Genomic DNA, 25,666 nt, shown 5'->3' with positions numbered 1-25,666 from the left:
CAGGGCTGGAAGGAGCTGGCACAAGCTGTAGCTGTGTTTGCTGCCTCAGGGGGAGGGCGGTGAGGAAGGCAGCTTCATCCCGCCATATACACAGCTCCCCCTTTCAAACGGACACGGAAAGGAGGAACGTGACCCAGAGGGAAGTATTTCCTCCACGCAGGCAGTCGTTGTAGTTCAGCAGCCGTAAGGGCGAGATCTCTAAACCTGAAACTGTTGATTTGGCCCATTTAAGGTCCTTAATGTGAACTGGATAAACAGCATACCTTTCATATTGGTCTTGTAAAGATGAACCTCTTCAGCCAAAGGGTGGTAGTTCTCTTTGGTGCGTGACACCTCTGCTTTTGCTCGAAGCTTTCTTGCTAATGGGGGGCGCTCGTTAAAGAATAACTCGCTGGAAAGACAGCAAAGTGGACATGTCTAAAACCCATATATTATATTTTAAGATAATATATATAATATTGTTACAGTGTGTGTATATGTCATACTCAGATCCATGCATTTCAGACCTATTTCTGAAATGTCTTGTCATTTTTGAGCCTTTTAACTGTATTGAAGACACTAATGAAAGGAAATTTCCCACAACTCAACTTTTTAAAGGTAAATCCATAAATCTCCATTAAATTTAATATTGAGAAAATATATCAGACCACATCTCTGTAGGATGAGGGATACAGGGGAGCCCCAGCGCAGAAGTGTTGCAGGTTTATAGTGGAGCTTTCTGTCAGTCTCGGTAATTTGTAGACAACAAAACAGGTCACATAAAGTTCAAAAAATGTGTCAGGTCAGAAGCTGTCCCCCAAAGCAGAATAAAACTGGTGATGTTATAGGTATTACTCACGGTAGATCAGGCAGCACTTCGACTTGGTTCTGCTTATCACCATTTAGCATCAGTAATGCCCTCTGAGACTCGGGGCACGGCCGCTGCCCTATTTTCCTTCTCTTTGCTTTCTCCATCTTCCTCGTCTCACGCGTTCCTATCTCTCCTAAAGCAGGCAAATAGGCACAGACCTGTTGCAGAAGTAACGTTATCAGTGACCGTGTGCCTGGTAAGTTAAAATGCAGTTTCTTCTCTTGTACTTCATGTAACAAAGCCAGCCACCCACAGCTTGCTGTGTCTGAGTCTTTAAAAATATGATCCCTAAATGATGTTTGCATATATGGATTGTTAAAAGCCACCTTCTGCAACCTTTTTCTTATTGATGTTTTAATGTACCTTACTCAATATTTCACCCTTGTATGCCGGCCTCAGAAGTGAGTGGGCTTTGCTTGAGCCTGAATGTAGGAAATTGTGGGCCTTTCTCTTGGGATTTTTTGGCAGCTGAGAAAATTTTGATCTGGACAGCTGTAGTCCTACAGCAAAGCTAGTTGATCTCAGGTAGTTAATGGAAATATTTACCAGCTTTTCTGCTCCAAGCCCAGGGAGCAATTTGGCAAAGAAATGCCACTCTCCTAAAAATGAGGGCTAGACATAGCCGGTGGGCCCGGTGCAGCCAACAAGCAAGCTGGGTGCTAACAAGCTCCTGGGTGCTCTCATGCTGCTCGGATAACCTCGGACGCATGGCATAGATCCTTTGGCTTCTTTCCAGGCAATTCAGAGGCTCCAATCCACTCACACCCCTCTTTTTAAAAAGGCATACAAGTTGTTCCAGCTTGGCAAAAGCGCAGGAAATAGCCCAGTAAGGGGATTCATTCACTGATGATCCAGAAGTGGCAGCTGCTTACATGTCACCATGTCTGAAGAGAAGGAAGGCTTTGAGCACCTAACAAACCAGAATCTGCAAGCTGCTTGCAACTGGTGAGGGGCCCCTGGCTTGTGCCCTTGCTGTGTCATCACCAGCAGGATACGGGGGCACTTTAGGCACACCATAGAAAAGCTGAGCTGACAAGATGCTACATGAGGAGAGGTGGCAAAATTGATTCACAGTTGATATTTACTGTATGGAAGGAGAAAAAGGCAATTGTAATCCACGTCATTCAGTTTGTGGCGGAGACTGAGTGATCGTGATGGCAATATCAAAACTCACCATTGCTACTTTGGATGTTTTGCCATTTAAATGTTAGATGTATAGTTTTATTTTTAAACTTTTAAAGACTTGATAGTCTTTTGTTTGAGCTGTGGTTAAACATCACGTATGATAAACAGTGAATGTTCTCTGTCCGTAATGAGTGCCTATAAAATTTGGGGAAGCCTCTGCTTAGAAAACATACGAAGGTATAAAGTTGTCTGGCTTTGATTTCACCTGTAGAATTGTAGGTCTTGGAGAAACAGTGATGGGGGTTACATATGGGGTTCAGATTGCTGAAATGCGACTGTAATTTAGGGCATGTCACTGCTGATAGGTCTCCCTCCTGCCAGCAGTGAGGCTTTTGAGAATTTCTTTCACAGTTTCCATAATACGTATTTCCTCATCAACTAACATAGCAGGATACTAGTAAATAACTCCTTTAAAAACATCTGAAGAAAAAATCAGGTAAATAATCTAATTTTTCTTAATTGCAGATGTAATTACAATGCATTTTCCTTAATTACAAACGTAATATTGCAATAAAGGATTCACATCACAGGTGATTATTTTTGCGCTGAGACTTTTCATCTTATTTGCATGTAAACTGATTAATTCATACTGGTATTACAGATCATTTGGCAGGAAAAAATTACCATTGTTTTGAACCCTGATCTCATGTAAAGCAATTTAAATGTGGTAGAGTTTTTGTACACGTGGAGTAAGATGGATGCGATGCTTGTGACTTCAAACCACAACCAAATGAGATATTTTTTATGATTCATTCATGAATCTATTACTTGTTACACACTTAAGAGCACTAGGTTATTTAGAAGTGCAAGAGTTACTTACTATTTTCTGAAGAGAAAGAGGTTCTGTAGAAATAGGTATATTCCTCTGTAAACAATTTTTTTTTAAAATTGCTTCTGCAACAAACATTTGAAGCCAGAGAGATGGTATGGAACAAACAAATGCTTTTAATTCGTGTACGGAAAAGTCTGGATAAAAACAAAGGGGAAAAAAAAGCCTTAAAATTGGAGTATGCCATCATCTTGTAATGAGTGCAGTTTCTGAACAAGTGCTCATCAGATTTTTAAAAGGCAAAACATTGCTTATATTAATGAACTTTCCAAAAATGCTCTAAATACAATCATACACATGTTTCATCATGATTTTGAAATGAAATTATTCAGGGGTGGGGAGGAGTTACATGAGAGCGCATCTTTAAAATTAACTGAAGCAATGCAAATGCAATTCAGATAAAACTTAAGTAATGTGAACAAAGAAACTGGTATAATGCAGGGTAATCTATAATTCTACCTGTAACGGGGTCTTAAGCAGATTACAACACCTTTCTGAATTTTGAATTACTTCATACTGTTAAAAAAAAAAAGAAAAAAGAAAAAAGAAAAAAATACACACACACACACACACACACACACACACACACACATACATACATATGACAGACTATTGCTTGCAGAAAATAGTGGGCCTATGTCAGGTTAATGTCTGGCTTTTTTTTTTTTTTTTTTAAAGGAGACAGAATGGCTGTTTTTTCTTAGGCTGAGCTTTGTATTTTGATTTTAGCAAAAGAATTTTGTCAAAATAGTCACTGAAACAGGTGGAAAGCAAGGTCTGCCAAGATGAGGAAAGTCTTTGCTATACTGAGGGAGTATTTTGTTCTGCTGAGAAATGCTCCCTCTGTAACTGCTCTATAGCCTCCATTCAAAGAGAAGCACAAGATTTAAAAGTACAGAGATTTTCCCCTGTAAGCTGAGCAGAATCTTAGGAGAATAATTCTGCGATAGTCTGGGGGGCTCTGAGTGCTGTGCACTGAGCTAAGGGGCAGTGATCATCAGCAAGTCCAAGAGTCTTTATTCTTTATAACCAGACTGTGATCGTTATTCTTGTGAATGCTCTGAATGGCTCAAGGATGGCATAAAGAGTATCATTTGCCATCCATGAACAGGCAGGTAAGAAAGTCTTACTACGTATATATATAATATACACAAGATTTTCCCTACTCTTTTAAAGCCAGAAAATCCTTTGGAGAGGTTGCAATAGTTACAGATACTAAAGGTTCTATTCAGCTATAATTCAGCTATATTCAGTTCCAAGCCTTTTAAGATCTAAGGCAGAAGACAAGGTTTCAGATGATTTTCTTTTTGTGAGACTGGAGTACAAGTATTTGTCTAGAGACTAAGATCTTAGTTTTGTGTTTTAAGGACAGTTCTTGTCAAATTTCCAGGTAAGTGAAGCTACCATCTCTTTACATGAAGCCTGCACCTGTCTCTTGGGAAAATGACGACTGAAACCAAGATACCCATAGAGGTGTAATAACTGAATCACAGTCTTCCCCATACTTTGCAATATATATGTATATAGATATATTTACAAAAAAAAAAAAAAGCAGCTTTGGTGGAAATGAAGTTTGAAAACAAAATAAAAGCCATTTAATAGTTTTCTTGAGGCATTGTTGGGGGTCTTTTTAGTTTTCTCTTCTCCTAGTTGCTGTAAGAACAGATATCCCAACAAATGCTCCATGGTGGATTGAAGCCCTCCTGGCCCTCCTCTTTACCTAGCTTATATAATGAGCAGGAGGGAGTGATGCGACATTTGTTTCACTCTCCCCTCTCCATGCCCTCTCCTCATATTCTCTGGCTAGCAATTTAAGGATTTGGAATGAGATCCTGATGTGTTTCCATTTAAAGGCTGTGTGTGTTAAAGAGTTGAGGTTATCTTTTGGACTTAGTGCTGAAGTGACCTTAACAAACATGATTGAGTTTGAGTGAAAAGCTAGAATCTCATCTGAGAACAGGTATTCCAGGTGTCTCCAGATGTGTCTCTGGAGTTATGGCCTGTTAGGATATGACTAAGTGTCTTCCTAAACTGCATGTGAAGCTCCACAGTACCTCTATTTTCTTTTTTCACACTGTGTCATCTTGATTTCATGTTAAAACCTGTTAAGATTTGTTTAGCTGAACGTTAAAAGGAAGGCTTGTTCTGCTTGGAATTTGCTTGAGACAGAGGCACAGACACACAGAAGATAAGACACGGTTCCTTAGATGAATGCACATCACTCTATGAGACTCCACAGCTACAACAGAAGGTAAGATATGACTTGACTGTAAGTAAAGGATTTTAGTTAGGACTTTAGTGAATCTGATTAAAAAGCATCTCAAAACCTTTTGAACACTCACCATCACATGAAATGTCAATGTAATGCGCCAAATCAGCTACTTGAAAAAAGACATTTCTGTCCATAAGGAAACCTGAGAGGATCCAGTATTCCACCACAGTTCCAAGAATTGCACTTAACAGATTAGCTATTTCACATCTCAAAGCCTAAAAGGAAGAAAAAGAGCATTTATAGACTGGTATTACGTAACAAATTCACATTGATGGTATCTTAGCAATAATATTAAGGAATATCTACAAAGTCCCATCAATTGCCAAATCATTTCTTCATTGGCTTTGTTTGTTTGTTTGTTTGTTTTCCCGCTCAAGAGCTAACTGTTGCATCCTGATCAGTAAAATTCATATGCCATTGATGCCACAACCACCAAGATTTGGCACTGCAGAAATACAAATTATCTGGAAACACACACACTTAAATTTTCTTAAGGCGCTAACAGGCCAATACACAGCTCTCTAACAGGCTATCCAGCAAGCACAGTGAGATAGCAGACACACAACATTCGTTCACCTGCACGAGTAATTCACTTAACGGAGCCTGGGTAGAGCCCCACTGCTTGCGCTGGGGGATAGTCATTTCAAAGATAAGTCGGCTCTCTCCACGCACCACTTCAGTGACCCACGTTGAAATACTCTATGCAATGACTCTGAAGCAAGTTACTCCCCTGACCATGTAGTAAAGTCACGGTGTGTTTATGTAACTGTGAAAGAAGAATAACCTGGGGCAATATGTGTATGCACCGTGGCTATATGCAGAATGCAGCTCCAAAAACCATCCCCTCACGTTCTACTAGAACGTCCTGCTAAATCCTGCTTCACGTGTTCCTGTAGAAGACAATGTATGCCCGGGCATATTGGACAATGGAAAATTTTGGACAAGAGACAAACATGGGAGTAAGTACTTTCTTTAAAATCTCAAGTTGAAAAGTATTACTTAAGAAACAGAACTGTTCTGTCTTTTGTTGTGCTGTAATACCACAATGAATTATTTTTCTTATATTCCTTTGAGACCAAAATATGTTCAAAGATCAGTTTAAAGTAGTTTAATAGGATTCCCCCAGGAACGGAGAAGCACCAGTGACTGAACTAGTTTGAGTTTCATTAATAAATCAAATAGACATATATAAGAGCAACAGAGGCCATGGCACAAGTTGAGATTTATTAGAGAAAGCCTCCAAAACCATTTGGGGAAAGCCTGCATAAACAGTGTCCGTATACTTAACAGCAGCTATGGACTTTCTGGTCATTCAAAGGGAAAGGAATAAGGGCACTGCCGAGAGCTTTCCCAGACAGGCTCTGGAACCTCCATCACTGAGGGGGTTTAGGAACTGGCTGGATAGACATCTGTTAGGAATGGCTGTGAACAGGATAGCCTAGATGATGTTTAAGATCCTTTCAGAAGTAAGCAATTCATACAAATGCAGCAAATGAGAATTTTAACAGAGATTTCCAGTCAAATATATATACTCGCAGTCACATATATAGATGTTCTGAGGTAGATACAGATGTGGAGCCCACCTGTTAAAACTTTTCTTTCTTGGTTTTCAAGCACCAGATTGTCTTATTTGATCTATGACATCAGATACAAGGAAGGGGAGAAAAAGAAAAACCCTGACCTTGAGGCATTAGATTGAAGTAGCTACTGCTAATACATGAATGATGTTCCTCCAAGTCAGCAGTAGAGCTGCAGACCAGATCTGGCTGATGCCCAAGCTGCAACTACGTCTGAGCTGAGTCTCTCTATGCACTGACAAGGAGAGCCCAGATAATGCCAACTGGCATAGGCTCGGTTGGTTGACATTAGGCTTAAACAACAGCAGTATCAACAAGAGCTTCTCCTTAATATCCTGGAATAAATGACTCAGTGTTACTCACCGGGGAAACTGCTCTAATTTATGGAAAGTGTTATCTATCTTAAAAATATTACCGTATTTATTTTTTCAAACACAAAATAATAGAAACATAGGAATGGAATATAATGAAGTCTCTTCCACTGAGCATGGGAATTGCTACCATGTCTCACTAAACAACACTATGCACAGAAATAGCTCCTGCTGTTCAAATGAAGAGGTTAAAACTTTAAAAAGAAAACTCTTCTGTTTTTTCAACTCTACTGCTTTCCAGTTTACAGCTGTATTTTCTTTTAAAATTTAATTAGTACTTTTAACTACAGACCAAAAGAAAATGAAAAATATCAACAAGTGAAAAAAAAAGTCACTTGTTAGATTTTAAAAATAAAGTCTTAAAAGGCTAAGTAATCTGTGAATGTCAATCAGTAATAAAAAAAATTACAAGAGCTAGTTTATTTTTTGTACACACATAAAAACAATACTTTTATTCCCAGATATGAAATAATAAATTACTCATATAAATGACATGAGTGGCTTTATTAGCACATGCAATTTCAGATTAAGTAGAAATCTATTTAAAAAGAGAGAGAGGTTTTTATTTACACTGTTATTTAGATAAGTTGTCAGACTATTAGTCACTGATACATGCTACTTCAATCAACTAAAATTGAGAATATTCAGAAACTACTGATTTTGTCCCTTAGGTCTACTACTATAACTAATCTTTACCTAAATGTGGTACAGAGCTAATAGAGTTTTAAAATATTGTTTCTTTATAAGACAGCAAAGTTCAACATGATTCTTGCAGCTACATTAAGAAACCATTCAATTCTCCTACTCATCCTCCCCATAATGTATTTTTAAAACTAAAAAACACTGCATTACTATAAAATGCAGTACTTTCTGCATGATTTTTTTAATGCATAATTATTCTTTCGAACACTACTCAATCATAACAAAATAACTGGAATCTAATTTACCACTTTTTTCTTTTTTTTCAAAATCTCTTCCTCCTCCTTTTTGTGGAGAAGGGAAGCGCTGTCCCGGGAAGGCGCCCCGGCATGAGCAGTGCCCGTGGGCTGTGCTGCCGTGCGAGGGCTGGGCAGCTGCCGCCTGCCAGCTCAGCCTGCCCAGCTCCTACAGGGCCCTTTCAGTACAGGGGCTCTTTTCTCAAGCACAGTGCTCCGGTGATAGGAGTTTCACAGTTTGTTTTACTGCACATGAAAGGTCTCAAAAGAAAGCATTTAACTTGCAGGAAAGTTCATTTTAACTTTCTGGGTTTGAATTACAGGGCACACCTTTTGTCTTTTTTTTTCCTTTTGCACGTGGTATAAGCAATATTTTTGGGACAATGTTGTACTCCTCAAGTGCCACATAGCATCCTTGCAAAAAAGATTGAAATAAAACATGCAATGAAGCCCTTTCTCTCCCCTTCCTAATGCTGTGTAAGGCTGCTCTAGTTACATCATGAGCATCATTAAATATCAAACATCGAACCGTATTATTGGGATTAAAATTACTCCTGCTATTGGCTATGTGGGGATGTAGTATCATGTGAAAAGCCATTTAGTAAGTGAATGCTACACAAACAATTACAAATCAAAAAACCTCTTTGTTCCTTTGTGCATCTAAACTAAAGCATCTAAAGAGCTTTCATTCAAGGAACCTTGATGAGGCGTTTCGTATCAAATCTATTCTTTACTTTGGAGCTATACCATTTATTTTAGAATTATATTTGAAATTGATTGAAAGAGTTCAAGTGATGGAAAAGCTACCAGGTCCTTTGGCAGTACACTTTTAACTACAAGGCTAGTGTATCAATATTATCACACTAAGTTGTCCCATCAGATCAACACCGTGATGACTGAGGGCTTCCAATTTCCTGTCACTAGTTTTATTTTGGTGCTTTCAAAATACAGTAAACCCTGTATAGCACAAGAAAGCAAATGCACCCAGATATGTAACTATTTCCTTATGTTTCTTCATTCTTTATTTTTTATTTTTTTTTTTGATACAGGTTATTATAGATCTGAAAACAAACATTTAAGCCAGCAAAACTAATTAACCTAGTTCACCATTTCACCATGGAGCTTCTAAGTTAGGACAATACAACTGTTTCTGTCTTGCTGTCTTTTACATTTCTATGTTATTTTATTCATAGAAAAGGAGAAAACATCTGATTCTAAGTAGCTAAAATAAAAATTGCTCGCTTTTATCACTTAGAGGAGAATGTGTTAGATATGCCTGAAAAAGCATTTCAAGGAATTATTTTTCAATTTTTATTCACAGATCATTTAAGGTATTTGTGGTCTCCCACACGTTAAGCTTCTGTAAGCTGGGAGACTTGGACATCTCCTTACACACTGCTACTACCAGCTGCTTTATTTCCGTCCCTGTATAGACAGTGGCAATGGCCGAGTAGCTCCTTTAAATCACCTTCTGAGAGGCAGTATGTGCATATTGGCAATGTTCTGCTTCGTAAGCAAACAGCTTTTAAACAGCCAAGCTGGTAACAATTCATCATAAACTTGAATTGAAGAAAGGAAGGAAAATTTTGCATCCATTTTGCCACACTTAATGGCATAGAAATACTCTGCTTTTACTTAGGTATCTCCAAAATATTTTTTAAAAAATTCTGTCTACGTGGCTGGGCAGGATCTAATCCTGTGGCTTTTTAAGGACCTCAGTTATGCCAAGGAATGTTAAACTGTGTGTCTCAATATGCACTGAAGGGAAATCAGTATTTCAACTTTTAGTATATCAAAATTAAGAGTGCAGAAAGGAAGAGTGGCAAGTTTTGGCAAAAATATGGTGTGTGTTTCATTTTGGAGTTTACTTTTGCCAAAAATTGTACTGTATAAATATGAAGCTAAAGAAGAACGTTGCAAGAAAGACTGTACAAAATAACAGACCTTATCAGCTCCATTTTAAGGCCAGAAGTCATACCTGTGAGGATATTATACATTATAGCACATAAGCAGAAACCAGAAAAACCAAAGGAATCTAGGGTTTCTGCTGAAGGGACCATTTTTTTATATATATGCATAAACATGGACATGTATATATTTATTTGTATATATAAAAACTCTAAAGGTGAGGTACGTTTCTGCATATTTTATGCTGTGTTTTACTTTTTCTTAAAGTTTATTTTTCATATTATTCTGCTTATGTCAAGAACAGTACGTGAAATGAGTATGGTCGACAGTGCTGGAACTTGTCAAAAGAAGGCATGATAGGAAAAATTAAATGGTGCCCAAATTTAAACTGCAGACTCAATACCAGGAAACCCATGAAAGCAGCCTCATTTTCCAAAGAAGATGAATGGCCATGGAAATCAGCTGAATATAAACCTGCTTGGTGCTCAGTATCTCGGAAAAGGTAGGTTGTTTAAATATAAATATGGGTTTAGAAGCCTAATTTTAGGTACTTTTTAAATATCTTGACCAAGGATAAAAGGCAGCACTGTTTCAGTATGGCTTCCTTTGATATCCCTCAAAAAAGGTAGGAGGTCTGGCTAGGTAAAATGAGCGAAGCTGCCATTATGTTTAATCTTTCTGCTTTCTTAACATAATGAAGAACTAGCATTATACCCAAAGTGCTTTTTTCTCAGGAATACTTGATTTTCTATTGTTGTTCTGCTGCTGTATTGAAAAAGTGAATGAGGTACCTATTTATTCTGTGCTTTCACAATAATTTGAAAGAGAAAGGAGAAACAGCAGTAAGTTTGTGATTTATGTGAGAATCTAGAAGTCAAAGATGTTTTAGAAGGCCTCTAGTTTCTGAAAAGAAAGAGGTGGTATAGAGGACACTGGGTATCTTTCAGGTCAATGTCCTGCTGGTCAGCAGGTCACAGAACAGCAATTAAGTTGCCTCCAATTCCATTTTTATGAAAAGATCTAGGGAAGATAACAAGCGAAGCTAAAAGACTTGGGAAGAAAACTGGGGCAATTGCTAAAATAAAATTACGCATGGCTGTAGAGAACAACAAAATTTGTTTTGTTAGCTTTCTCTTTCCCACATTTCCTGAATACAGTCATTGTAAAACAAGATAATCATCTGTTACACCTTATTGTTCGACACGATGTGTTAAACTTGTGTCCCTAATGACTACAGTAACACCTGCTGGTAAGGGCATGTGAACATCTGAATGTAGCCACCAAGCTACTCGTGACTCCAGTTCGTTTCTTCTCTGCAGATCAATATGAGAATCTTATGGATCAATTCATTTCCTTTAGTGGAGCAAAACCCAGCATGCTTCACAACAAAAGGCAGCTATAACAAGCAGCTGCAGTACTTGCATGTAATACCTCACAAAGAAACGAACAAAGGAAGGCCTTTTAAAAAATATGTTGGTCTTCATTATTTTATAGCCTAAAATTCATACTCACATCATTTGTTCTATTCATTTCTTTATGGGAAAGTACGACCCAATCTGCTAAAATATTTATGTGTTTGGTAAAAAGCACCGAGGTTTCGCTTCCCAGCCAAAAGGTCTTCAGAAGAACTGTCTGTGGCATGACTTGCTGATGCTGTGAATTGGCCCCTTCAAACAAACTGTAAAATAGGAGAGTGAAAAAGCCTGAATCTTCGTGCCACTTTGATTACGATAGTTACTAGACAGGAACCTTGTCTTCTGTCAAAACACACAAAGGTTTGGCAATTTTAAGTAGAGAAAGATCAGACACAATTTCTGATGAATAATAAGTGCAATAATGATGACTATTACAGTCGAACTGCAGGAATTCTAATATTGTGCTAACATTATATAAAATAGAGGCAGAGCAAAAACAAGATTTTTTTTGTACTTCATAAACTAAAGATAATTATCTCCCTAGTAAAAAATAACGTTTAATTGATTTTTTTAAAAATATCTGTAGGTTCAAACTCCCCCTTGTCTAAAATGAAAACTGAATCATTCTGAAGTCAAAAATGCAACATTATGAGAAAAAATAAATGTATACTGAAGCTTGTATTATAATCAAATAGTCAGTTATGAAAAGCTAGAGACCTTAAAAGATAATTAGGAAAAAAAATACAAATTGGAGTTAGCAAGCTGAGAATAAAGAAATCCAGAAGGAATTTCTAAGCAAATACATGTTTGTGAGAACCATAGGGAGGTACTAAAATAGGGATACAACCTGCTGCAGATACAGAAGTGCATGTGAAATTGTGGAAAGTAATAAGAAAGAATTATCCTATAAAACCCACCTTACTGTCAGAAACTCTACTTCAGCTTTTACTAAATCCAAGAAAAACTTCAATAATGTTTTGTGAACTATCCTCTGGTTATCTGCTTTTTCTGAACCTGAGACAGCATGACAAATGGTTTTACAATAAAGGCAGGACCTGAAAAATAAACACACACAAAAAATCCATTTCTATGATTGAAATAATATTCTGATTTACCAGAAAAGAAGGGTAGTTTCTACTTTTTGTCAATTTGGACAAGTAAATATCTTGCTCCACAACAAGATTCATCATTTTAAAGACAAGTTCATAGTTTTAAAGTCAAATTTTAAGGGAAAAATAATAATGTGTTTGAAATGGGGGCTTTTGGGTATGGGGACATATTTTGATAATAGTGTGAACTTAATTATTTTCTTTACATGAGTTACTATCATAATTTCTGAATTTAACAGTACCTTGTAAAAATCCTGTCATTACAAGGTACTCTAGTACTATAAACTATGTTGTAACTCCTTTAAACAGCAGTTCACACAGCTAATGCTTAACAAGATACAGGTTTCGATCAAATCAAATGACTGTCTAACATGATGCAGATGACTTTGAAGCGCAGAATATATTTTTGAATGGAATTTTGATTCTTGGAAGGAACACATACAAAAAAAAAAGAGCAAGTACACAATTGCAGGGTATTCATATTCTGCTAGGAAGTTCTATTAAGAGCTTAATATATATGATAAATTATTTCTCATTCAAGTGGCTTGTGACATGTTCCTAATCAAAATGATTAAATGTTCAATTGCAATGATTCAAGACTAAGGGCATTTTTGCAATCATATATTTGTAGTCACTGTTATATCCAAGTATTTAAATATCATGTAAGGTGAGGTAATATGAATTAATTTCTGTTCAAGGAAGTCAAGGAAGTCAAAAAAAAAAAAAAAAATCCCAAGGTAAAGAACGCAGAAGCAACCCAAACAATTTATGTATGGCAGACTGTTATATTTGTAGATGCACAGAATTTAATAAGACTTGCTGAACAAGCCTGTAAATTTATGACTAAAATAAAAATACAACATGAAGCTTCATGTTTGGCAAGATAAAATTAAAAGCAGTTTCACAACTGTAGAAAGACACATATAGACAGACAGAGAGGTGGAGCCCTTTCTTTAACTAGTATATAAATTATTCTAATTTGTGAAAAGCATAACAAAAATAAACATTATACAAGGAAGGACTAGAGAAGAAGCAAATGCATTTTTTCTCTACCTGCGTGCCAAAGTGAAACATCTAGTGAAACATCTAGTGCAAGGTCCAGTCCATTCTGGACCCATTGGTCCAGACCAACTGCACAACTAGACCTTCATGTGCAGTTAAGCTATATAGATGAAAAAGTGACTTAAATACAACAGACTTCCAACTATCCTCCCCACCCCCCCAATTGAAATAAAATAGCACTTATCCTCATTAAATGTTCTTACCTTACAAGCATCTCTACCAAGGACCATGTACCTTTCTTACAAACAGGACACTGAAGAAGGTCCAAATAATACCTTAAGACAGAAGGGGACTTCCAAGGAGGATCAAGGTGGAGAACAAGGTACAAAATGTGAAGAAGTTTAGCAGAAAATATTGCATCAGTGTTTCCCTGTAATAAAATGAGAAAATAATATTGGCTCCATATTAGCCAGCGATCCATGATCACTAAGAATTTACACATTTTCTTCATTCCTCATAATCCTAAGTGACAAAATTTAATTGTGATCAGTTAAGTAGCATGCAATTTAATGCAGAACGAGAAGCAGCAAAACTCAGAATTTCCATAAGAAGGAATACAAACACACGCAGCTTGCATTACTGTAGTATTCCAGCATCAATGCTTAAAACAAACCTTGAACTGAATGCAGTATTGGTGGCCTACTAGCTTAAAAAAAAGAAGAGTCTCACCCACTTGCTGTTCTCCAAGCAGCAGAAAGAATTCCAGGCTGGCTGTTTAATAATATTTAGAGCACTACATTCCTATGGCTTATAAGTAATAGAAAGGATATTATTTTCCCCTTTAGAATTGGCTGCGTTAAGGCTAAAACATTGATGAACAGGAAGTTAAGGGTTAAAACTTCATTTGAAAAGAATCAGTAAATACACTGATAAGAGCAAAGATTATAACATTTGCATTTCCTGGTTTAATATTTGTAGCAGTTAAGCCCGCAGATCTCACCAACAACACGTGCTCTAGAAGTGAATGAAGAAGCTGCACAGGTGGTATACAGTACTTCTGGCCAGCTGCAAGTTCACTGATTACATCAGGAAAGAAATACTCTTCTACTAGTCCTTCAAGTACACAAAGTGAACCTCTAGACAGGTCAGTGTTTTTAACCTAAAAAATGAAATATGTTTGTAAGCAAGAGCACAGTTTAATAAAAACGCAATACAAATAAAAACTGTGAAATTTATAAGATGTTGGTAAGAGATCTATAAACCATATAACTGCTTTATCTCCCTAGCACTCTTGCTCCTATACAGAATATCAGAGAAGCTGCTAATGCTAGAGAGTGGACGTACTGATCCCAGTGTATTTCAGAGCTCTAAAGAGCTTCTCAGTGGCACAGAGCTCCCCTCTTACTCTGCCATTCATGACAGCAAAACATTTCACTTAACATTTAAGCTATCAGAGGACCCATGAGAATCTAACAGCTTTCAAGAAATGCTAGAGCAGTCCTGCAATTTCCCTATCACCATCTGTACTTTCAGCTTTCCAAGCCTTTCTTTCTGGAGATTACTGATATGCAAGAGGGGCTGCTGAAGATGTTCTTCTCAACTACATTGCTATTCACCTCTCTCCTCCAGTCCAGGACCAAGCTGAAGCCAAGAGGTGCAAGCCACTTGCAACCATAGCACTACCACAGCATAGTGCCTGGTAACTTCTGGTTGAAACCTAGCTACTTTGCAGTAGGCTGAAGCCTACAGAGAATCAAAGTCTCTCAGAGAATGAGCTCCATCTCAGCTTTGCCTACTTGGTTTCCTTACAAAGAATTGGTATTGACCTATAACTGATTTAGGCCATACAACTAACTGGCTTAATAGTAAGAAAAATGAGAAATGAACTAAGTACTTTAGAAAAATTCAACTAAATCAAAGCAACCACAAGAAAGGACTGGAAAATATACTTGCTTCAGTGCACTCTCTAGCCTGCCTGATGATATTTAAAGCTCAGGCTTGTAAGAATAGGTATTGGTTTTTTTCTGTTCTGAAACAATCTCAGCTGAAAGTTTGACTCTGCTAGCAAAAACGCATGAGTACTGCAAGAAGCAGTACACGTTTCTCCTTCATTGCTGCTGCAAAAATACAGTGCTTGAATAATTTCAGATGCTGTAGGTCATATCAGGCCGTATTTGTTTCTTCTAACAGTACCAGGTAAAGATCTGATAAGCAGTAGTACTAAAAAGTTTTTTCAAGATAAACAGGACAGTACTGAAAGCACTGTGAGAAAGACCAAATCTTGACATACACCCAATATTCCAATGAAGTTCTATTTATCTCTTCAATAATTTTACTAGTTTGAGGGCATAATCTAAATATTTTTAATGTTTATTTGATAAGTAATTTCACGGTAAAGGTGTGTTTTTCTAACCTCGGGGTAAAATTCCTTGCACACAACTTGCTCTCTTTGCAAGAATCCTTACCTTTGGATTGCATTCATTCAGCTGGCCTATTTGGGTAGACTTATATTTAACAGTCTGTAAAACAGGATAAAGTCAAATTGTACAAGGCATACCAACAGACAATTAAAAAATATTAATTTATAAGCATGACTCAAGCAAATAAATCTGCATAAGTCTATTTATAATTTCCTTTTTAATATTTAGATCACAAAACAATGAAATAGAGAAATAGTGACCTAAAAGGAAAATAATATAGGCAATCTTTCTCCTCCTTATTTTTCCTATTATTTTTTTCTTCTTGTTTAAGCAGTTGTTGCACAATAACAATTTTTTTAGTTTTTGTCCTCTCAAATAAATGTGTTTTTATTCTTTCGATTTTTTCTGTGACAAAATACAAATTTTGGACGCACCTTGAAAGCTGACTAAGACCTGAAAATATGGCAGTAGATGCAAAAAAATGTTATTACTACTTTAGGAGTCTTTTAGCAGAGTTTGTCCTGAGGATTATGTTTCTCCTGCTCATGTCCTTCTGCTCAGATCCATATAATAGTTTGAGGGAAAAACAATCTGCTAAGTGCTGCACCTTTTGTTTGAACAATATATAAGAAGTTAAGGATACATTTATGTTTTAAAGGTTTGGAGGGTTTTGATAAAATATTACTGGTAAAACTCAGAGTATTTGAGGGTGCATATTTAAGCAGCTTGGGCCTTCAACTCATCAATTTTGCTTTCAAGCACTATATACTGAGTGTAATATACTATATATTTTGCAGTTACAAAATCCCATGTTCTTCTCTTCAAGTGAGCTCCTACAAAAGTACTTAGGTATCATTTGGAGTCAGTGTAGCACGCAGAGGTAACATGCAGGACTCCAAGCAATTCATTGTTCTCTTCGCAGATAGGAGCTAATGCTTTCTGTTGTTAATGTACTGTGTTTACCATGATCAGAGATAGTGTCTACGCTAAAATTAAAGACTGCATTTTATTTTTATGTGTAATAATAATTTTTAAAAAATCAACAAAAAAGTTTGCTTGCTGTAGGATATGGTAGGTTTGCTTAACTTGTTAGTACAATTCAGGTAGATAACAGACATGTCATTGAAAGACTATAATCTGATATAACATTTTATTGGACAATACTAGCAATTATTACATATATCACAATGAAATTTCAAGTGGTCCATCATGTCATGCCCATGCCTATCCCAACGGGGTATTATTAAACACTGCAGGCTAGAAGGCATTTTTACGATTAAAAAAAAAAAATCCAGCATCTATATGGAAAGATAAATCATATGTATTTTATATTTTGTGCTAAGAAAGTGTAACTAATTGTTACCTACCTGAGCAAAATACATATGTTTTATCACAGCATTTTTCATTTCAGCAAGCTGCATGTTAGGAATGATTTGTTTAGTCTCCTGTAGAGCTGGAAAATGATTCATTTGGATAACTTCCGTATTTCGTATTTCTTTCTACAAAAAACAAAACAAAATCATTATTTTTTAATTAAAATGCAGAGAGAATTAATGCTCTAAAAATGGCTTTATGTGCTCAAGTCTTTACATATGCCCTGTTGTAAACTCCAGAGTGCACATGCATGCTTATGTGTTTTTCAAGAGTCGACATTACACGCCAGAAAAAACAGCTGTGGAAACAAATCATTCATGTTGTAGGTAGTTATAGCACGGGCATCCTCAGTATGAGCTTCCCCATATTTATTTCTCTAATTGCCTCCAAGCCTGGCCCAATCTCTGTGACTGAAATGCAAGCTGAGTTTCCATAATGTCTATGTTCTTTGGACTTTAGAAAGCTAAACCCAATGCCACATATTTTCAATCAGAAGAAAGTTTAAGGATTTTTTTAAATACAGTTTTTCATGAAGTTAACTAAGACCAGTCTCTCGTTTCATAAAAGGCATGGCAATGAAATCCTTTCAGTTGTTGTATATAAGAATGAACAAGACTAGTATTTAAATCTTACAAGTTTAATCACTAAATTCACCTATCATTTCTGGTTCTTTCTTCAGCACAGGGAATGAGCAAGTATTTCTCTGTGATTCAGAGTGGCACCAGACCCACTTCCATACAGAAGATTCTCAGCAAAGCCAGAAGGTAATTTTTCGTATTAAAAAGTAACTACAATTGGTGTTTAAAAATATTTAAGGTTATCAGAACAATGCATTTTGGTAATGTCCAACATATTTTTTTTCCTCATACGTACACAGATCAAGAATGAAGCATCACCACTGTTTTAGATAAATACACATAAAAAATAGCCTCCTCATGAAGTGGAAAATGTCATCAGTAGGATTGTATAAATTGCTGACAGATCCCTCTTCGTCACTGTACTGATGGCCATTTTTTTCTTTGGAGCAGGTGTGGAAGGACTTTTTACAACCCCAGTGGAATAAATTTGCTTGGGGTGGCTCTTGGCCATTCTACTTCAAGAATCTGAATCCAATGGGGTACCTAAGTACTACATGGAGAACAAGAGTAGGAATTAAGCACGGTGGTGGTGTACTGAGAAGCAAGCCACAAACATTTTATACCTTTAAAAGACTTTCAGTGGAAAGCTTCAAAAGCTGCACATATTTCATTCTATACTCAGATGTTCCCTTAAGTGTGCAATCAAAACAAAAGTATTTGGCATATGGATAATGATACCTTTTTAAACAAATAACATGTTTGTTGCACATTACAGAAATGTAATAAATGCTTTAGGTAATTTGAGAAGAGCTCTAACTAGCTTTTGATGAGCCAAGGATGACTAAACTCCTACTGAGGTAGGACAGAAGTTCTACTCTGAGGCATTAAGTAGTCTTTACTTTTTGTGGCACTTCAACATCCTTGTAAAAATACTGACATTGAAACAATACAGACGATACCAGTACCATCTTGCCAAAATGTTATAAATTCCAGCATGTACTCAGAAAAGTATTTGAAGTCTGTGTTAAATTTCAGAATAACTCCCTAAAATCATGCATGTGTGTTAACATCTTACAGATCAAGGTCATTAATGACAATCTCTCAAAGTATTTTAACTAAGGAAGTTAAGACTTTGAAATTACATGAACAGTTATTGAAAAACAATTTTGAAGCACTGTATTCATTAAAAAAAAAATAGTATGAAAGTAGCTCTACTGAAATAATGAATAACACCGTGTTGCTCAATTCTAGACCTGATTTGGAAACAAAGCCTTAGGAGATGCTGTGTGTGGATGTATGTTGAAGAGAGGAGGGTATGTATTTCTGCTAAAAGGAGCAGTCCAGTAGCAGCTCTACAGATTTACAAAGTTGGAGCATTCTAAGTTATGTCCTGATGAAATATGTGCCAAGTACTTCCTGGAGAAAGATAGGTAAGTGTATTCATAATGTGTTTATCTGTTGATAAAGTCTAATATGTTTAGACAAATGTTGTGATTTGATTGCTTATGCTTTATTTTTCTCCTGGTAAGAGACCAAGCTTCTTGGCAGTTTTCTGAATTCTTTAGATGCATCTGAATGGAAAGCTGAAGCTCTCCTGACCTCTAAAGTGAACTAGTTAGTAAAGTCTAGGAATAAGTCTAAAAAGAAAAGATCTATGCAAGCTTATGTGCAGGTTAAGACAGAATGCTGTTATCACGCCAGGGTGCAAAACTAGAAACACTTTATCCTCATGGAGATCAGAAAAAGGTGAAGTAGCCATAAATACTTGATACTCATTCCTCTATTGAGCATTATATGATGTCTGTCTTAGCTGAAAGGTGATATAGGAAATAGTTTCCATGAAGAAGTTTCATTAAGAGAGTAAGTACTAGGCTGAGATCTCATGTTGACATGTATTATTTATTCAGGATGTAAATGCTAAAACCTTTCAATATCCTCTTTCACCTTTTCGCAGCAGCTTTACTGATCATCAAAATGCAGAGGTAAATTTTCTCTGCATTCTGGATCTGGAAAATACAAAGGATTTTAAGCTGTGTTACTTCTAGTAACCCAGGCTTTAATTCCTGCTTGATCACACAAGTAACATTCTCTATGTAGCAGCTGATCTCCCAAGTCCTTTGAGTATGGCCAGGTCAAAATGCCCTGAAGCTTATCATTAAATCTGCATAGTACATCTGATTCTCCTGCTTGGTCAGCTATAGCTCCTAGTAGCCACAAAGGAAAGACACCTTCCACTGCATCACAGTTGTGGTTTGAATAACAATCATTTTTTTGATTTTCACAAAACAATTGGAAGAGTTGGAAATTCAACACATGTTATGGTAAAAACAAAGGCTGTCTGGTTTACAGTTCAGTGGAACCTGTGTCTGTCGCATAAGCTTCTAGTCAGTCCATAAAGTGGTGGTTTGGTGCACAAGTTTATGAACAACTGATAGATCTTATGACAAGTATATTCCCATTCCCATAGAGATATCTTTAGAGTTGACTGGAATGAGGTTCCTTTACTTGTTAGCATAAAATATGGGTAGGTTGTCCTTACTGAACTGTATCAATATTCAGATTCTTCAACCAGAAGTCAATGTCCCAAATTGTAAAGGTGCAAGTAAAGCACTGACAACTGCACAACAGTTATGAAGTCTTCTGTAGTCAGAAGTGGAATACAGAGATTTAAATTTTTTTTTATATCATCTTCTATACCAGTTTTGGAAGCAAGAATGCAGCTGTGAAAAACAAGGATGAGTACAAAGAGGAAGATGTTATATCTACTAGTCTCAACCAAAATGCTGCATTAGGAGAGACATTTTCTTCTATTAGAAAACTTTAATTTTTAACTAAATCAACTAAACAAATCACCCAGGTAGACTGTATTCTTTTCAACCATTAATGCTGTATATTTATCAGGAAAGGTGACATGAAAAATTGATTTTATGTATGTTCTTTAACTTACCTCAAGAAGGTAATCTCCTAGATACTGCACAGGGTAATATTGAGCTTCGAAGAGATGTTTTTCTTTAGAAAAACTTTCATTATCGATGAATATATGAGTAATATCTCTGCCTGCATTTTGAGATGAACATACGGTTGCCTTCCCAGCTTCTAGAACTCTAAATAAATATACATTTGGAAAGAGGTATTTACTGCATTATATTAATATTGCTTAAAGCTACATTAATGTTCACAAACCAGAAGCAAAGCAAGTGCAAGGGAATGAGGGTTCTAGGTGTGTGGCACTACACAGCCTTCATTTAGAGGATAAAAGAGCATTTAAGAGCCTTGAGCAAAGGAAGGAACACACTTAAGACATGTCTTTTCACAAATTAATGCTATTAATTAAAAACACCTCCTACATATCTGATAGAAAGCTTCTCACTGAGCATTTTTTTCCAAAGATAAAATTCTTAGATGACAACAGCCATGATTTATTACATTATGTCCCCCACAATGATGATTACTGATGATAATTAATCGAAGCTTTGCCACAAATCAAGTGGTTTACCAAAAGTTACCAAAGTAACACTGCTTTTCTTAGTTTTAACATGGTATTTTCATATTGGAAACATGAAAAATACACTTTTGAACTTCATTTTGAAGTCATTTAGAGCATTTGCTGCCACCCAATGTTATACACAGGAAACAGATTTGTTTATGTTTGGGGCAACATTATGCATAAGAGTTTTCTGAGAGGAAATCTCCAGAGAGGTACTGTTGCAAAGCTTCATACTTCTGAGAAATTACGACAGACAAGACAGTGAAGAGGCTCTCTGAAATGGTGAATATATGTTCATCCAGACACACAAATGGAAAAGTATGCTGGCCTCTCACACCTAAACATCCAATAACTAGGGATTCATGGAAAGAAAAGAAGGGGAAAAAGCCCAGTGATGTTCAAAGAAAAAAAATAGAGCAAAAAATGGAGACAAAAGAAAACCTACCTGTCAATGTTTCTACCTGAGTAAAAGGATGCCCACATCAGAGGGTGGGAAAAAAAATAAAAAGATTCCTTCCTCAAAACTCCCCGTTCATGTGTCTCGCTGATGTAGTTCCTGCTATTGGTTACTTCTACTGTTAATAGAGAATTGAGCATTTCAACGGTGTTATCACAAGGATTTGCAGGAGCAGTTTTCATTGGAAACAAATACATGTTCTTTTTTTCAGAAGTGTAACAGAATGAATGCATCTTTCTGCATAGTAAACTTCTCCCCTTGGTTAATAGCCTACTTAGAACGTCTGCAGATTAGAGCGGTGTTCATGCACGGCAGGCAGGTATGATGCACCTTGCAGCTCTGACACTGAGATCAACTAGGTATTTTCCTGTTTGCCTGTGCATCTGCACCGTGCCCCTTGATTCTCATGTCCAGTAGAGATGTGCACACACCCAGACAGGAGAAGTGCTCCCAGCTCGCTGGGTTTTCAGCTGAGCAGAAGTGGATAATATCTTTTCCTGTAATAAGCAACAACATCTTGTAATGGAGAGCTCTGTTTCCAGAGCAAACTTTACCCAAGACATTGCTTGTGATTCTACACCGTACTTAACTCGGAGAATCCAATGTGCAGGGAGTATGGAAAAAACAAATGTAGTCCCCAGATTCTTGTATTTCCAGTTGTTTTCCTTTTCCCAGATTTTCCTTTATGTTTTTGCCCTTTCCCTTCTGAACTAGCTATATTTACATCATAAACAAAGATTTGTCACAGTACAAATTAGGGCTTCAGAACTAGGGAGCTGCTGCACAGATGTGGCACAGAAAGATCAAGTTAGTCAGAAAGTGGAACAGATTAGCAAGACAAAGTTCATGGGTAGCTCACATCACCCACTGAAGCAAAATAACGATTCCTCTTCTGGCTACCATTCACAGGTAACAAGTAAACAAAACAAAAGAATATTCATAAAGAGCACGAGCATATGTATCTTGTCTCATGAAGAAAGTCTCTGTATGCAATTTACTGAAGATGCAAGTAAATGACAATGTGTGATATATTTGACACTAGCAAACACTGAAAGCAAACTAAAAAAAAAAAAAAAAACCAATGGTTTTAAAGATTTAAAGGAGTCAGTGTGCATTTAATAGGGAAACTATTATAAAAATATGTGAAAGTATATTAACAAAAATAAATCATATGCTGAAGACCTGAGGTTGTTATGGATCAAATTAAGTGGGAAGGAAAAACAAAAACTTTTTCAATTAAGTGTTTTTTCTTTCATTACTTCAGCTTTAAGACGTGTTCTCCTACCTTTTAATAGGATCCCTTCGTTTATCACCTTCCTTAACAAGGAGGACAACTTTCCATCTGTGGAAGGCCCCTGGAGCACGAGTGTGTGTCAGTTCTTCGCGCCATCTTTTAGGTGCAGATTGCATTTGAGGTGAATAATGGGTGTCTTTTTCAATTTTATATCCCCATTCGTACGTTGTTTCATCAAGCCATCTGCCACTTTCAGCACTATTAATTATGTACTCCTTAGTTAGTATCCACTTTCCTAAAAAGCAAATGAACTGTCAGCCACAGACAATTTTTTGTGTAGACAAATGGCAATCAACTGAAGATCTAATATAAAATTAACTTCAACCTTTCTTGTGCAAATAAAAGCTGGAATTGTAAGTATCATTTTAAAAACTCCTTCCTACTGCAAGAGGTCTCCTTTTCACATTTTAAAATCAGAAATCACAATGCCACTGAAAATGATCATCTTGTTTTCTTTTAATGATGAAGTACCTTTTTACCCTTTCCAGATTAAATACTCGCCTGTCTTCTCAAAAACCTGCAAATGGAAATTTGCAGCTTCCCAGATCTTATTCTTGTGACTTGCATAGAATCTTGCTTAACACTTTACTTTTAATACCATTTGACACTCTTACAAATGTACTAGAGCAGATCTGAGGTACACTTGACGTACTTACATTACATACAATAATGCTGTCAAATCACTTCTTTATTTTTTTTTTTACAAAGGCTTTAGTTTTAGTAAACTGAAGTAAAAATTAAATACCATTAAAAGGAGGAATGAATTCCTTTCTTTTATATATAGTTAATGCTACTAGAATTGCTGGCGAAGCGAATGCAAGTATTAGGAGGCTATGGTTTTAGACTTTCGTCTTTCCCCTTTCTTCTTTTCACATCCTTTTCTCTCCTCCCTTGGCTCCACCTTCTCCGCCTCTCTTCTTTCTTCTTCTGCACGTCTGCTTTTGATACTCTCTATAATGATCTTCCCCTTTTTCCCGCCGTCTCTCTCTTCCTTCAGATTCAGGTCAAGGGCTGTGGTTAGTACCCTGCTCCTGTATTGAAACTCTACCTACAGAGGATACTGCAAGAGAAATTGACTGGAATTGTGTAAACCTAATTGGTTTCACGGAACAGCAGGGTTGACTGGCAAAATGTCTCAGAAGAGGAGCACAGATGGTACTTCTACATAATCTTGCATAGGTACTTCTGACTGGAAAAGGCATGCTGCCTATAACCCTTATGCCAAAACCACTTTAATTTCAAGAGTTCCATCTCAAAAAGGAAGTGAGCTAAGAAGTCCCTGAAGGCCATTGTTTTTATTAGCGTTTATTTCCACTTTTGGAGAGTACTAACAGAGATTAAAGACAAATTGTTATACTGGGGAAAAAAAGGCATTAGGAATGAACACTTTCTCTCCACCATCAAGGGCAATTATATAAAAAAAAATCCAGAATTGCCTAGTACTAGCTGGTATTGAGGAGTATTTAAGGATACTGAAACATGGCATACTTTTACATTGTCAAGTTGACAATATGTATGTCATTTCCACTCAGTTCAAAGAAAACATCTCCAGGAATTTTAGATCTCCCAAAATATGCTAACTCGATATTATAAATTTTACATCTAAAATGTGTTTTCTCCTGTAAACTTTTGGGCTATTTATCTTCTGATGACAGTTAATCGGGCACAAGGAGTCATCCATATATCTCCAACTTTTAGTAGCTCTAACTGAAAATGCCTAATACTATGGTATGCAAGTGCAAGCACAAATTCTAAGCACTTAAATCACTTGTAATATGATTTTATGATGCAAGTGATAAGTAACAATGCCTTCTGTTTGGGAACCAGTTCCGAACAGGTACAGGAAGATGACATGAACATTATTTAGGAGTAACAGACACAAAGAAAAACAAAGTAAATCTAAATTTGCATGTAGCGCTTTGGTAATAATCCAGGCTAGTGGAGCGAGGAGAATAAATGATGGTAAAAGAGCCTGATTATGAAATAAGCAGAACCTGGAAGACTCGTAAGGCTCCTTGCCTATGTTCACGCCCGGATTCGATGGCATTTCACAGCGCATCCCTTACTCACCTGCAGCACAGGCCGCTAGAAACTTCTCACTCCTGCAAAGCTGCTTTGCTATCAGATGCGTACAGTGCCGGTATTTCTACCAAAAGGAACAGAAGGCAGGACACGTCTTTAGGACGCGCTTTCAGCCCCGGGCGCGCTAACCTGTCCGGGCCGCAGCCTGCGGCCCCGCACAGCCCGCTCCGCTCCGCTCCGCTCCGCTCCCGCGGGCCCTGCTACCTTGGTGTCGAGCACGGCGCAGTCCAGCCCGCGCAGCGCCTCCAGCAGGGCCCTCTTCTCGGCCTTCTTAAACCCCGTTAACTGGATTACCCGCTGCTCGCCGCCACTCGCCATCTGCCGCGGGAGCAAAGGGAAACAAAGTCACGCAACGCGCACGGAGGAGGAGGAGAGGGATCGGGATCGGGATCCCGCCCGCTCGTAGCCCGCGCGCACCCACCCCGGCCTCGGCCGCGGGATCCCGCGCGCCGCCGCCGCCGCCGCCTTCCCCGGCCCGCCCCCGGATGTGTCGGCGCGGCCTTTCCGGGCCGTTGTCAGCG

General features: G+C 37.4%; 1 protein-coding gene across 2 annotated transcripts in view; it reads right to left on the bottom strand.

Annotated features, from left to right (window-relative positions):
- Positions 1-25,576, bottom strand: part of SLF1 (SMC5-SMC6 complex localization factor 1) — a 31,152-nt gene extending 5,576 nt beyond the window's left edge. The window contains exons 1-15 of one of the 2 annotated variants that reach the window (XM_026044104.1): positions 25,567-25,576; positions 25,350-25,463; positions 25,134-25,209; positions 23,055-23,298; positions 20,773-20,929; positions 17,241-17,372; positions 15,919-15,972; positions 14,454-14,612; positions 13,717-13,883; positions 12,260-12,397; positions 11,440-11,605; positions 5,207-5,351; positions 2,856-3,001; positions 839-1,008; positions 264-391 (exon numbers count right to left, since the gene is read on the bottom strand). In XM_026044104.1, coding sequence (XP_025899889.1) covers positions 264-391; positions 839-1,008; positions 2,856-3,001; positions 5,207-5,351; positions 11,440-11,605; positions 12,260-12,397; positions 13,717-13,883; positions 14,454-14,612; positions 15,919-15,972; positions 17,241-17,372; positions 20,773-20,929; positions 23,055-23,298; positions 25,134-25,209; positions 25,350-25,463 — 1,996 coding nt within the window. In that variant the 5' untranslated portion in view covers positions 25,567-25,576. Of the gene's footprint in view, positions 1-263; positions 392-838; positions 1,009-2,855; positions 3,002-5,206; positions 5,352-11,439; positions 11,606-12,259; positions 12,398-13,716; positions 13,884-14,453; positions 14,613-15,918; positions 15,973-17,240; positions 17,373-20,772; positions 20,930-21,757; positions 22,664-23,054; positions 23,299-25,133; positions 25,210-25,349; positions 25,464-25,566 lie in introns of those variants that run through there. The other variant, XM_026044105.1, reaches the window with a different exon arrangement.
- Between the last annotated feature and the right edge of the window lie 90 nt (positions 25,577-25,666).

The sequence above is a fragment of the Nothoprocta perdicaria genome, unplaced genomic scaffold (assembly GCF_003342845.1).
Source record: "Nothoprocta perdicaria isolate Ctin4 unplaced genomic scaffold, notPer1 scaffold_35, whole genome shotgun sequence".
NCBI lineage: Eukaryota > Metazoa > Chordata > Aves > Tinamiformes > Tinamidae > Nothoprocta > Nothoprocta perdicaria.
This window is presented reverse-complemented; position numbering and strand designations above follow the sequence as displayed.